This window comes from Neopelma chrysocephalum, unplaced genomic scaffold (assembly GCF_003984885.1).
Source record: "Neopelma chrysocephalum unplaced genomic scaffold, ASM398488v2 Primary Assembly neopelma1_63, whole genome shotgun sequence".
NCBI classification, from domain to species: domain Eukaryota; kingdom Metazoa; phylum Chordata; class Aves; order Passeriformes; family Pipridae; genus Neopelma; species Neopelma chrysocephalum.
This window is the reverse complement of record NW_020897720.1, coordinates 11351279-11365059: the sequence shown is the minus strand read 5'-3', so window position 1 is coordinate 11365059 and position 13781 is coordinate 11351279. Positions and strand designations below refer to the sequence as shown.

General features: G+C 46.3%; 2 protein-coding genes across 7 annotated transcripts in view; one reads left to right on the top strand and one right to left on the bottom strand.

Annotated features, from left to right (window-relative positions):
* Positions 1-266: 266 nt before the first annotated feature.
* Positions 267-13781, bottom strand: part of HNRNPH1 (heterogeneous nuclear ribonucleoprotein H1) — a 15940-nt gene continuing 2425 nt past the window's right edge. The window contains exons 2-14 of one of the 6 annotated variants that reach the window (XM_027682974.1): positions 9526-9585; positions 8532-8669; positions 7516-7671; positions 7173-7316; positions 5530-5668; positions 4355-4533; positions 4036-4107; positions 3823-3956; positions 3514-3649; positions 3280-3363; positions 3095-3145; positions 1972-2064; positions 267-1505 (exon numbers count right to left, since the gene is read on the bottom strand). In XM_027682974.1, coding sequence (XP_027538775.1) covers positions 1426-1505; positions 1972-2064; positions 3095-3145; positions 3280-3363; positions 3514-3649; positions 3823-3956; positions 4036-4107; positions 4355-4533; positions 5530-5668; positions 7173-7316; positions 7516-7671; positions 8532-8669; positions 9526-9585 — 1466 coding nt within the window. In that variant the 3' untranslated portion in view covers positions 267-1425. Of the gene's footprint in view, positions 1506-1971; positions 2065-3094; positions 3146-3279; positions 3364-3513; positions 3650-3822; positions 3957-4035; positions 4108-4354; positions 4534-5529; positions 5669-7172; positions 7317-7515; positions 7672-8531; positions 8670-8865; positions 9070-9525; positions 9586-13781 lie in introns of those variants that run through there. The other 5 variants (XM_027682972.1, XM_027682973.1, XM_027682977.1 and 2 more) reach the window with 5 other exon arrangements.
* LOC113967409 (deoxycytidine kinase-like) lies at positions 10138-12877 on the top strand. Its single transcript, XM_027682978.1, has 5 exons — positions 10138-10515; positions 11054-11169; positions 11616-11809; positions 12028-12175; positions 12407-12877. The coding sequence occupies exons 1-5, from the start codon at positions 10416-10418 to the stop codon at positions 12524-12526; spliced, it is 678 nt and encodes a 225-aa protein (XP_027538779.1). The 5' UTR covers positions 10138-10415; the 3' UTR covers positions 12527-12877.

Below are 13781 nucleotides of genomic sequence, written 5' to 3'. Positions count from 1 at the left end.
CAGGTTTTTACCACAGCAGACACAGCTGTGGCTGCAGCACACAGTGCTCAGGAGTCAACCTTTACAGCTCCCCCCTGGAGAAGAAGTATCTTCTTCAGTGTAGAAAGGGACCTCAGGTTTGTAACCCTTCATGACAAAGGGTTCATTACAAAGGGCAAATACAAGTACTACAGCAAAGGCAGGGAAGCAGAAGCTGTATTATTTCATGGAAACTTGCAGTGCTCAAAAGCTGTAACTAAGTTACAAAACCACATCTGTAAGCAGGATGTTTTACAAGTTGCATTTATTGAAACATGGTTGCAGAAGCTGCTGAGTCCACTGATGCCTACAAGAAAGTACAGAATCACCTCTCACCCCACCCCCAGCAGCTTTAGGGCCCAGACCCCCTGCTCAGGGCACAGCCGGGCAGCGCTTTGACCCAACACACACTGGGCACCCCCAGCAGTGGGGGGGCCTCCTTTGCTACCCCCAATTGTCACTGTAACACTACAGGCCAGCGCTCAGCAAGAGGAGTCCCTGCTCAGGGCAGCTGCATGGCAAGAGCACTACAGTCACACAGGACACAGATGCAAGTGTAGTTACAAGAAGCTGGAGGTCAAAAAGGAGTGAGTTCCAGTTTTTAAAAGGAAGATTTATTTAACAAGTTTCACTTAGCGCAATACACCTAAAAAGGAAATCACAATACAATGAAAGATTAAATCAAGGCCTCAGAATTTTATACGAACACCAAGACCAAAATCCTAAAGTAGCCGTATTGCGTCTCAACATGTTTCCCCCATTAACTTAAAAAAAAAAAGCTTTAACATGCCTTACAGGATATTAAAAGAAATAAACTAGAACTAACATGCCAAATGTTCACTTTGATTTTCAGACACAGCTTCTATATTGGTTCTTTACAAAAAAGCATGTCTCTTTCAACATGTATTCAAAACAGTGTTGGATGTAATATGGTATAAGAGCAACATTTAACATAATTCAAACAGCTTTAACCTAAATACGCTTACTGCTTAAATACACTCCTACAACAAAACTAACTTGAGAAACGCTCCAAATCGTTTAACAGTTAAAGTCTTTACTTGGTTATTACATCCTAGATGAATGTTCATTTCTGTATGTTCAAAAATACTGAACCTGAAGGGTTTTAAAACAATCCTGAATTCACTTACAGTAAAGCATAAATCACAAGCTCGTATTGCAAAACTGTTAAACTTAGTTTTTTGTTTTTTTGTTTTTTAAAAAAGATGCGACCAAAAGTCAGCGATTGGTTACATTCCCCAGCCACCACTCATGTTGGACATGTTGGACATGCCGCCCATGCCGTTCACTCCCATGGATGCGCGGTTCCCACTGCTGTAGTAGCTGCTGTTCATGGCGCCCTGGCTCCCGGGGTCTGAGGGGGAAACCGACAGCAGGTTCACAGCTGCCTCAGGCCGACTCGAAGCATCCTTGCCCCAACGCCTGTCCTTGCTGGGCCACCTCGTAAATACCGTCTACCGTGCCCAACGCTGCAAAGTGTCAGTTTACAGCTCCGTACCCAAAGTCAGTCACCGGTTGTTCAATGACAGCATGAGCTCTGCATCACCCCCCCTTCCCAATCCAGAGCTTTAGCACCGCTCTGGGGGCATGGGGAGGACCCAGCCTCCCACATCCCCTCCCCCCCGTTTGTACTGTGTTGAAACAAAGCTGGTCTCCAGCTTTTAGACTAAGAAAGGAAGTGATCAGAGCAACGCAAGTCTGGAGACTGGCATTTCCTACTCCTTTCAGAGTAAGTTTCCACATTTCCTCCCTCACCTTCCCATTTCTCTTTTGAATAGATCCCCCCCAGTTATCCATTATTTTTAACATTCACAACAGCCATGTCTTTCAGGGCTTGTGCTGCCCAGGCTGTAGCACAACCCTTCAACACCAGTGAAGGGCATGTTAAGCCAGCAGCACCCAGCCCACCTGAAACCAGCAAAGAAATGCTCTTACCATAGCCACTCATGCTGCTTTGACCTCCATATCCTCCTCCATAACCCCCACTCAGCTGCTGGCTGCCTGGAGCACCATAACTGGATTGGCTTCCTTCCAAGTTAAGGATAAAAACGTTAAGAACTTGCCTGTCAAAGTCTGCTCATCATCAACAAACCCATCCCTCACTCAACAGCCCCAGCATCCTGCTACAGCCTCTCTCACACCCAGGGAACTTATTAAGTATACAAGGTAACAAACTCAAGGAAAGTGATCAGGTTTCTAAAGATACCCCTCCAATCAAACGGGACTTCAAAAATTGCTTTTACTTTTGCAGTTTCTCTGGACTATACAGAACAGTGTGGTGTTCTATTGGTCTGCATTATACATAAGACACCCCAAAAGACTGACTTAAGCTTAGCTTTAAGTGACCTCACACAAGACTGCTGCTGCCTGTCCAGAAGTGCACCAGCTCATTAACTGGAGTTTGTATACGGTCCCAACAGACTTATTCCCACTCCACACTGGTTGTGCACCACAGCACTGCTGTGGCTCGCAACACAGAGACCTCTGCTTAAGCTCACTAATGACTGCTCTTCACACTTGTACATCACCCCTACAAAGCTCTTCTGTAGTTCAAGTATCAGTATTAGACTTCAAACATTTTGTGATCAGAGTACTACAACAGCAGCAGTGTACCCACAGCCCCACACCCTCGAGAAAGGAGCCCCCCCCAGAAACCAACCCCACCTTCACCTCTAAGAAACCAGCCCAGTTGGGTGTCAAGAGGGTATCTGCCTTATAGACACAACAGCAATAGACTTGTGTTGCTAACAGACATTTTAGATTTTTAAACAATTTTGGGGTTTGATACAGCAATTCAGACAGTTTCTCCCCAATTCCAAATAAGTTTCTCCCTCACCACCAAGACCAAGCTTGAGTGGCAGGTCATGAGCCACAGATACATCCTCCATCACCAGACTGTGTCCCAAGAAGGGAGGGGGAAGGAGAATAAAAGGACAGGAGGAAGCTCCCACTTTTGCACCACCCACATTCCCAGAAGCCACTCAACCCACCAGCCACACCACACCACAGTTTATTTAACCTAATAATTGTTAAATATATTCCCAAAAGGTTTATATACCTGCCAGTGTGCTAGTGTTCCAATCTTGGACTACCCCTTCCGATTCCTTGACTGTGTGATTAAGACAGAATGTTGAATTTCAGTTTTGATCCAGGCACAGAATAAGCAGGAGCTGGACAAAATGAGCCAGCTTCCTTCAACAGCTAGCACCTTGTTTAAAAGTGCAGTGAGACTGTCACACATACCCATTGCTCCCATCATCTGACTGCCATAGGCACCACCAGTTCCTCCTGCTGTAGAATTCAGGAAGAGTTCTACATATCTGTGTTCTGAAAGAAGAAAGTTTTGTCATGAGAGCACTTCACACCACGCCCATGCAGCTTGTCTCACTGCAAGTGAAGCTGCAGTGACAGCACATGCCCTACAGCTGCACTGCTGTCATTTCCCTAAATCCACCTATTCTGAGCAGCCACACTTACGCATATTTGCTTTGTCTTTGGACATAGCAGCCACTGCATCCTCGTGAGTAGCAAATTCAACGTCTGCCTCTCCAGTTACTCTGCCGTCTGGTCCGATTTCAATGTGTACTCTTACAGGGTTCAGAGGTGAGAAGAACTACACACAGAACAGTCACACAGATTAAAACGCACCAATGCAACAGCTGGGGTTTACAAGCAGCCCTGTTCTCCAAAGGAACACTCTCCAGCTGCAGTGCAGTTGGCATGTCCAGTGAGGAGCACAGGACCCGAAGGCAAGCACAAGGGAAGGGAACAGCATTTGGGACTCACGTTGTAGATGTCGTTCTCCGTGGCTCTGTAGGGCAGACCTCGCATGTGGACGCAGTGGCCGGTGGTGCTCTGGAAGGTGGACGATCCGTCGCCGTACCTGTGGTCCGACATCCCTGCAGAGAAAAGAGTCCATTCTAGGTCTTTCAGATGTATTTTAGTTTCTTTTGACACATGTCGTAAGTTCAGTTACTGTTCCTATTAGAGATCTCTTACCTCTTCCAAATCTATCAGAACCAAACCCATAGCCATCATTATACCCATTGTAGTCATCATAACCTCCATAACCTAGAAACAGATTGGACATGTTCATTTCAACTACACAAAGATCCAAATAAACGTTCATTTCGACTACAGAAAGATCCAAATACACACGTACACACTGCAAACAACAGCTTACAAAGTTTCATTTCTTCTACAAGAACTAAAGCCAAGGACACATACAAACCAGCAGTTACAAAGCAGGGAAGATACTACCAGGTCCAAGTGTTGCTGCTTTTCATACGAGCAGCTCTCTCGGACTCTGTGCACTTACCTCCTCCGTAGGCTCCACGCCTCATTCTCTCCAAGCTACTTCCTCTACCCAGGCTGTTATATCCGCGCGTAAGGCCAGGCCTGTCGTACGGACCAGGCCTCTGCATTGCCAACAGCTTGCGTGGGGGGTCGTAGTGAGTGCGCACTTCTGCTCGGCTACTCTTGAAGATCTCAATGTACCTACAAGTGTTTCCACAGGAACAAGTCAGTCTTTGATTCCTTCCACAAACACCTCACAACTTCACATTACAACAAGCCATTTAGTCATAGCCTTGACACTGGCGGTAATTTTAAGCCAGGTTTCCTTACATTATGTAGGCAATGACATTCTATTTTATGCTACATTACAATCAAATCAGTGTATTTTCAAGAAATTAAAATTACTGAAGGGTTTATGTGCTCCTCATACTTGACAGTATCCCAGCCTTAAGGGTGGGGGAGCAGTACTGATTCCCCACCCACCTCCCCCCAATTTAAGGTGTTAGTCAAAAAACGTAGGAGGGACTGGCGTCCACTCAACTCAGCACCATTTTGCTTGAGGCAATGGAAACAGAGGGTTAAAAACCTGGTCTCCACCAAGAGTTTAACCCATCAGGATGCCACAAAAAGCTCTGCATGTACTAGTGAACCCAGCCTATGCTTCAGTGATTCAGCGTAGGCAGAAGGTGCATGCTTCAATGAAAAATAGTCACAAGTAAAATAGAATAAAAACCCTTTGTGACAATTTCTTGAAAGCTATGCTTATTACATTGAAGATTAATACAGTAAGTAAATTTGTTACATTTCAACTTATAAAACAAGTTTAGAAAGTATCACATTTTCTTATGGTAGTAAGAATACTGTGCATGTCTTTAGAGCTAAAGGCAGAATTGGTGCTATTTGAGAAGTTAAAGCCATAGTCTCTCAACTTTGTCACTTCCAAGCTATCAGTTTTGCACTCCTCTTATTACTCGGGTTTCAAAGCACACTTTAGTTTAGCCCAATTTTATCTTGCATTTTTTGGGTAGATCCAAACAGTCTGTGCCACAGACGTAGCAATCGATGGCTTTACTCATCACTGAGTTAGGGACCAAAACACTGTTTTGATTTGGATGTTAACACTTTCAGAAGAGAGAATATGGATTTAATTGTTTACCATAAGAAAAGTGACAGAGCCAACCAACCATCCATCCCCACCTGTGCCCTATTCTTTCCTTGTGTTTCTTTAGAGCCTTTTCAGCTATTTCCTGTGAAGCAAACTGCACGAAGGCCTCCCCCGTACTCCTCCCCTGGAAGTCCACCGGCAATGTTATCCCATTTGGCACGATTTCCAACCCTTCAACCCAAGGACAAATAACCCCAGTAGGGGGGCAATATTAACATCACAAGCCCAGTCATGAGTTTTTTCTTATAGCTTTAAAAACACCAGAATTTAAACACTTTTAAGTGAATGGTATGTTGATTCTAGAACACCAGAAGAAAAAAAGGCACGTCAACAAAGAGCTCCACGATCACATACCATTCAGTTCAGGTTCTTAACCCACCCTGCAGAGCACAGAAATGCTCTGAGTGTCAGGAACAACTCCTCAGAGAAGGCATCTAATGCAGGGTGCATTAAGAACCTCACATATTATTACAAACCTCTTCAATTCTGTGAAAGTATTTAAGACGAACTTTTTAAGAGAACTTAAATTCAAACACAGCAAATTAAACAGTTTTATATAGAACAAGTAATTTTACTAGAAGTCACTCAAGTAAAATAATTAGTCTTATGCAAACATCAAGTTTCAGCATTTTTTTTTTTATCTTTAGGAGTGCTTAATTAAGAAAAAAATCATGAAGTAATTTTAAAGTATTAGTTCCTGAACAGAAAAGGCACATTTTGTATATTAAGCACATTAACAGTTTTTAAAGCTTGAATTACTTCACCAAGTAAGAAAAAAACAGCTTAAAACGCACATGCTTAGAAATTGCTTGTTCATATCACTGATTCAGAAAACAAAAAACAAGTCCTGAAGTTGTAAAATTGGAAATATTTCTACTGTATTTTAAAGCAAAACAGTAAGTTCAATTATATCTTGTTATATCAAAACATTTAGAAATCTACTATTTTGAAAATACTATCAAAATGAAATCCTAAAGAAATCAATAGCTTTTATTCGAATATTAGGCATTTTAAATAGTTTGTAATTCCAGTTTCTAAAACATACAATAGCTGCAAAAAAAGTAAAAATTAGTCAAAATAAGACATTATCTCTTCATCCACAAAAACTCTGAGCTAGGCAACATCAAGGGTTTTTTTCTTTCCCCATAGAAAGAGAAGGGGGCAAATCTGGAAATCTGTACTTGGGTAGAGTTCAACAGGTTGTTTTTCTCTGGAATTTCATTCAATACTAGATCTATGCTTGGAAGAAGCCATGGGCACAATGCTCAGATCCTGCTCCTCACAAAGAGTCCAGAGGTGAGGGTGTTGTACATCCTTCACTGACAGGGTAAAGCAGCAGAGACTGGGGGTGGAAATATCCTCTCACCTGAATTGTTCACTTTAATTTGGAAGGCAAGACACTTGTTTTCTGCAATCCTTACATGGAACAATATGTCCCACTAAGTATATATTCAAGTAGCTCTTTGGCATTCCCTAAATTATGGTCAGGTACTTCAGGATTGATCCAATGGATCCCTCAAGCACATATAACTAATAAAAAATTGGTTTATTTAGTTTTAATACCCATAAATACTGTTGGAAGGACTACAGGGCAATCCGTACTTCTTTGGTTTGTTGGGGTTTTTCTTTTAGTGTAAACCAATAGTGCTATAGCTACTACTTTTATCCCACATACCTGAAAAAAACTGTACAATTTCTTCTTTACTACAGCCAAATGGGAGTCCTCTAAGACGTACAAAACCATCATTAGCTGTATCAGGGCTGTTGGGACCAGTATGCTTCAGAACCCAATCCATTTCAACGTTGTTTGACTTGAAAACTGTAAAAGGCACTTAGAATTAATGCATTCTGGAAAAAGCAAGGGTTTTAAAAGTCATTTGCCTTGAAACTAGTCAACTTATGATATACAAGTCCATTTGTCCTTCCACATGCATTTTAAAGAGATAGAGAAATGATCATCCAAAAACCCATCAAGCACAAACACATGTAAGTCAGTTACTAGACCAACTGAGTCAAACCTTCAACATATCTGTGTCCCATTGTTTCTCTGTCTTTTTTCAGGGCCAATTTCACATCCTCCTCTGATTCAAGTTCAGCAAATGCTTCTCCACTTGGCCTGCCCTCCCTGGTGTAGATGAAACGGATACCAAGAGCCCCGTTTAGAATTTTGCAATCTGAAAATGAAATAGGAAGGCCAGAATTAATTTAGTTATAATAGGAACATTGTGACTTTACAAGGTGCATATATTCTAAAAAGAAAAATGTAACAACAACTATCAAGTTGTATCAAGATGACAAAACCAGCAGTATTCTTGTTACAACATTACAATGACCAAAGGGACTAACTAAAATTAAGTTACTCTTCTAGTCAAACCTACAGATTAGCAACTACAAGTTACCTATCCATTTTCAAAGCTTCTCTGCCTCAAGTTAAATGCACTATCTGCTTTTGATCTTAACTTTCTCACCAGCTTAAAAAAATAAACAGTAATAGCAATCAGTGCAAGTGTAATAAACTAAATCAGAACCAAGTCCAATTCATCAAATTCCTGAAGCAGCTTTAAAATCTCCAGCCACTGCAGAAAGTATGTGTTTCTTACTACTATTCATTACTGCAGAATGCTACTACTTCGGGGCAAGGACACACACAGTGAACACTTCATAAGAAAGTCTGTTAGGACAACACAGACAATTAAACTGATTTAGTTTAATCTCAAGCAAGAATTTTGAAGTTTTCTTTAAATGGAAGATTCTCTTTCCTGGTTGCTCAAGCAGCGAAGGCAACTGTGGCCATCCCAGCAACGTGCAGACTAAACCCCTTTGTGCAGAGTTCCTGCTCACACAAGCACAGCTTTGCATACCAGGCCCTGCCTGAAGCACTTGTTGCATTACAAACTTCACTGGCTCCTGAATGATTCCTGCTGCTGCTCCCTGCAGCGTTCCTACCGGCACAGAGTCCCTGGGAGGGATGCAGGGTCCAGACAACAGAGCCCGGCCTCTCTCTGACACCCCCACAACCCCCAGCCCTACTTACCAGAGAAGAACCTCTGCACCTCCTCGGTGGAGCAGGACCAAGGCAGCCCCCGGACTTTCACCACGTATCCCTCGCTGCTCTCCGTGTTGAGCATCACGTTGGGGGTGAGGCTCTGCTCTGTCTCGGCTTCTGTGGTTGCTGGAGAAGATCAGAACGGGCCCTTTGAGACTCGTGCTCAGTACGGCCGCCACCCGCACCCCCTCAGAGCGCCCGGCGGCCCCCCTGGCCTGTGCCCTGGCCCTCCCCGAGCCTCCTCTGCCTCGGGCGCTGCCGCCTCACTCTCACGGCGCCGCTCCCGCCCCCGGCCCGCGCCCTGCCCCTTCCCCGCACGCACACATGGTGGGGCTCCGCGCTGGTTCTAGGGCTCCGAGCCTGATCCGCTGTCCGGAGAGCGCCTAGTCCCGGTCAGGCGGCAGCGAGCGGGCGAGCCTGTGGCGAGAGCGCGCTAGGAAATGGCGGCGGGTGCTCCCGCTTCCGCTGGGCCGGGCCTTCCCCCGCACAAAGAGCGCGGGCCCGGACGCCGCCCTGGCGGGCCCGCGGGCCCCCGGCGATGGCGCAGCGCCCGCGGCGGGTTCGGGGAGAGCGACGTGTGTGTGCGCGTGCGTCTGTGTGTGTGTGTGGAGCGGGCACAGAGCACAGGGCACCGAGCGCCTCGGGCCCCGCGCTAGTCACGGTCACGAGAGGAGCGGCTGCAGCGTGGCCGGATCGTGCGCGTGCGCGCTGGGCCCGGTGGGCCCGGCCCCGCCCCCGGGACTCCCCGCGCGCGCCGCCGCCTGTCCGCGCCTGTGCGCACGCGCCGCCCGCCCGCCCGCGCGCCGAACAAAGCCCCGGCCCCGCGTGCCCCGAGCGCCGCTCTGCGCATGCCCCGCACGCCCTCAGCCCCCCCTCACCCTCACACCGCCCGCCCGGGCCGGTCCCGGTGCCGACACTCGGCCCGCACCGACAGCGAGGGGGCTCTGGCTGCACAGAGAGGTGTGTGGGAACTAGCACTTACCAGCTTCAAATGCTGACGCTACCCCACGTGAAACAATCTGCTCGCTTCGGTCACTGAAGCCTGGTGTGTTTGGAGGAGATGGGGAGAGAAGAGACAATGGGTCACAATTATCATAAAAGAAAGGAAAAGTTTACTCCCTCCCGTCTCCTCCAAACACACCAGACCTGGCTAGATTTCACCCTGAATCTCGTAGCTGGAGGCAGGAGTTACAGGAGTAAGCCACCATCTAAAAATCCTCCATGCCCTCTCCTTCCACTGGAAAGAACAAGCAGCTCATGTTTCAACTTGCCCACGCAGGGGGTAGAGGACTCGTGCCCAGAGATGAGCGGGCTCCATAAAGCCCCTGACACAGGTTATTTGGAGCCCAGAAGCTGCTCAGAGCTGCCTTTGGATGAACATCATTCATCCATACGTGTTTCTTCTCCAGTTAGTACCAAAAAGGACTGCAAACCTACACGGCCTCATCTCTCATGTAAGTCCTTGAGGTGTTTACTTTAAAAACACCGATCTGGACCACTAACTACCAAACCGCCACAGCTGGAGGATTTTTGAAAAATTAAAAAAAAAACAAACCAAAACAAAAAAACCCTGCATACTCAGGATACTTCTGTAAATCGAGCACACGGCGCAGTCGCTTGCACTAATGCAAATCTGCTCAGTAAGTGGAACTGCGTTAGTCACTTCCTGCACAAAGCTGCCCTGCCCCATTTCAGCCGCCGAACGCCCATTTCGGAATCCCGCGGCAGCAGGAACGGGGTACGAGGGGCGGCGGGAAGGGGCAGCGCCTCCGCCTCTTCCCGGGGAGCGGCCATCCCGCCCACCGGCGGGCGAGATACTTAAAACTGCGCGGGAACCGCCGAGAGCCCCCTGGGCTCCCGCTCCGCAAAGCCATGTCCACCCCAGCCAAGCGGCACTGCCAAAGCCCCGCTGGCTCCCTCGACTCCAGCTTCCAGAAGCGCCTCAGAAAAGTTTCCATCGAGGGGAACATCGGTGAGCTCGGCGGCGCGGGATAGGGGCCGGCCGGGGGGTCAGCACAGGAGCGCGCCGAGGGGCTGGGATGGCGGAGGAGGAGGGGAGAGGGCAAATGCGGGGCTTGTCCGCCCGGCTCTGCGGGCAGCGAGGGGCTCTGCAGGGAGAACGGGGCCGGGACCACGTCGGGAAACCACCGCCACGGCCGGGTGCCCGTCGGTGCCCCCGAGGCGCAGGGAGACTGGAGATGAACTCCGCCGGGCTGCGCTGCCCGTTCGCTCCCGCCCGCGCCAATTCCCGGCGCCTGCGCGGCCGCTCCCGCGCTCCCCCCGCCGGCCGCGCCGAGCTCCGCCCGCCGCCAAAGCTCCTAAAATGTCGGCTCGGTGTCTTATCGCCCGCCCGGCCCGGGCGCGGCCCTTCTGGTGCCGCAGATTAGCGCTGTTTTCCCCCCGGGAGCCCCGCGCCCCAAATGCCCCTCACAAACCTCACCGCTGCCCCTGTACCCGTCACCTACCACCGCTCTGATCAACCCTTAGTGAACTTCTCACATCTCCTGCAGCTGCAGGGAAGTCAACGTTTGTGAGGCTGCTGGAGAAGCACAGCGATGAGTGGGAGATCATCCCCGAGCCCATCGCCAAGTGGTGCAATGTCCAGACAGCCGAGGATGAATATCAGGTAGGTGAGCGAGATGTGGGTCAGGACAACCAAACTGCAAGGTGTTTTGTGACGAGGGAGCTATGCCAAAATCCAACTGTACTTAGTCTGCAGTAGCCAGAGTCGTCCCCACTATCACACCAGGTGGTCAGGCACTCAGAAATGTTAAGGCAAGATACCACTGAACGTATATTCCAAATCACATCCCTACTCCACAGAATCACACTAAAATGTGGAACTCGACAAACAACCTACTTAAAGAAGCCGTTATGACTACTACAATCACCTGACAAAAAAGCGTCTTTGATCCTATGCCTAAGCGTTTTCCTTAAAAAAAAAAAAAAAAAAACACACAAAAAAAGCAAGTCTATGAATTCTCACTTTAACAAACCAGAATTCCAGATTGAGAAAAGGGAATAAAATCCTGCAAATATGCTGGTATTGAATTTTTTTCCCTTGCCTTCTAGGAACTTTCAACATCTCAGAAGAGCGGAGGAAATCTGCTTCAAATGCTGTACGACAAACCCACAAGATGGGCTTACACCTTTCAGACTTATGCTTGCTTGAGCCGAGTAAGAGCACAGTTAAAACCAGTCTCAGCAAAGCTACACGAAGCAGAACATCCAGTGCAATTTTTTGAGAGATCTGTGTACAGTGACAGGTAATTATTCTCACAGTACAGCAAGAACTCACATTAATAGCTCTAGGTCTTTAAAGACATAGAGCTGGGTAAACACTTGATATTAAAATAATATCTGCAGGGAGCAGGCTTGATTAAGGGCAGACATTTTTTCAGTACCATGGTTCTGTTCTAGTGACAAGTGTTTTGGTAGTTCATTTTTGTCATTCCTGGCATGAGACTGCTGTCTTTCATTGCAGATATGTATTTGCTTCTAACCTGTTCGAGTCTGGGAACATTAATGAAACAGAGTGGTCTATTTATCAGGACTGGCACACATGGCTCTTGAATCAGTTTCAATCAGATATAGAACTGGATGGCATGATCTACCTCAGAACCACACCTCAGGTATGCTCACTGAACGTGAAAGTTTTTCAGTTCCAACTTCATTTTCAAGGGGTTTAAGAGGGTACAAAAAAGTTATTACAGACTTAACTTGTTTATGTTCAGCCAAGCATTTAAAATTAATGCTCACTAATGTCCAGCATTAGTCCTCCTGAGTTAAGGACCACTTGATCCTTTGAGCTGATTTAACCTACAGCACATGATTAATGACCACATTTATACTTCTTTTTCCAGAAATGCATGGAAAGGCTACAGATGAGGGGAAGAGAAGAGGAACAAGGAATTGAGCTTGAGTATTTGGAAAACCTCCACTATAAACACGAAACCTGGCTCCATGAAAGGACTATGAGGTAGGAACCCATTTTCTGTAGCAAGTTTCAACTTGCAGGCAAGGTTCTTCCAGCTTTATACTAAAGTTGATAAAACCAAAGTTTAAGTCTGCTAGCTTCACTCAGGCACACTTGAAAGGATTTATTTTTAGACCCACTTCTCAGTTTTCAAAGATGGAACTTCATCTAATTTGAAACCTTTGTTAAGCATTAGCTCCAACTAGGAGGCTTTATAGCTGTAACTCCAGCAAGGATATGGATTTTGCTAATTGGAAGGGCACAGGAATAGGGCAGATAAAATAGTGTTCAATGGCCAATCACAGAAGTCACTTACTAAGCAGCTTTGTGTTCCAGTGCATGGGGGGGGCAAGGTCCCAACTACCTTTAAACTTGCAGGACTATATTTCAACAAAGTTTAGTTTATTTTGAAGCCAGGATTAATATTTAATCAGAAAGGCTTTTGGCAGACACTGTTACACACAAGAAATCTAATCAGCAACTGAGTGATCTCTGCACACCTTGCCCCAACTTCCTTATTCTTACCATCTTTCCCATCTAAGGGATCTCTAAACATGAAAGCAGACTTCAGGTTTTCCCCTAGAGGAGCCCAAAATACTCCACTGACTGAGAAGCACTACAATTCTAGGAAAAGTACATTATCAGTCACATCTACTTTCCTAAGTTTGATGTAGGATTACCCAAATGCTTTGGAGACAGAAGGCAGCACATAGTGTGGAATTTTGGGAATGCTTATGTTGTTTACTCATTCCAAACTTGTAAGCAAGCATTTCCTGTGTTTTTCACAGAATCACTTGAAGTCTGCAAGCACAAGTTAGAATGTTGTTCAGCACACTTACTACATTTCCACACTTAGAAGAATAACTACTGCTTGAAGAGAAAAACATCCAGTTGCACAACTACTGCTCCCATCTGTTCTTAAACTGAAGCCAAAATGGTCTTGCTTATCTCTAAGACATTTTAAATATCGGTCTTATAACCTGATAAAGAGGCCATCCCCATGCAAGGAAGCTTTAAAAATGCATATTAGTAAATGGATTAGGTGGGGGAAGACTCAGGGTGATACAAGCTAAAGTAAAAAACAAACTATCTTTTCCTCCCACTTGTACAAAACAAATAGATACTAAGAGCCCAGATTTGTGAACTCTATGGAAGTTGTGGTGATACCATGTTGACTGGGTTACACAAGAGCAATTAAGGACAAACTTGACTTGGGCTTTACACTTATGTCATGGCCATCAGCATTAACATCTCAGGTGCAC

Coding starts and splice junctions, on each gene's coding strand:
- LOC113967409 (XM_027682978.1), top strand. CDS start 10,416: ATGTCCACCCCAGCCAAGCGGCACTGCCAAAGCCCCGCTGGCTCCCTC. Junction 11,170..11,615: donor CAGCCGAGGATGAATATCAG/GTAGGTGAGCGA, acceptor CTTGCCTTCTAG/GAACTTTCAACATCTCAGAA. Junction 11,810..12,027: donor AGATCTGTGTACAGTGACAG/GTAATTATTCTC, acceptor CTTTCATTGCAG/ATATGTATTTGCTTCTAACC.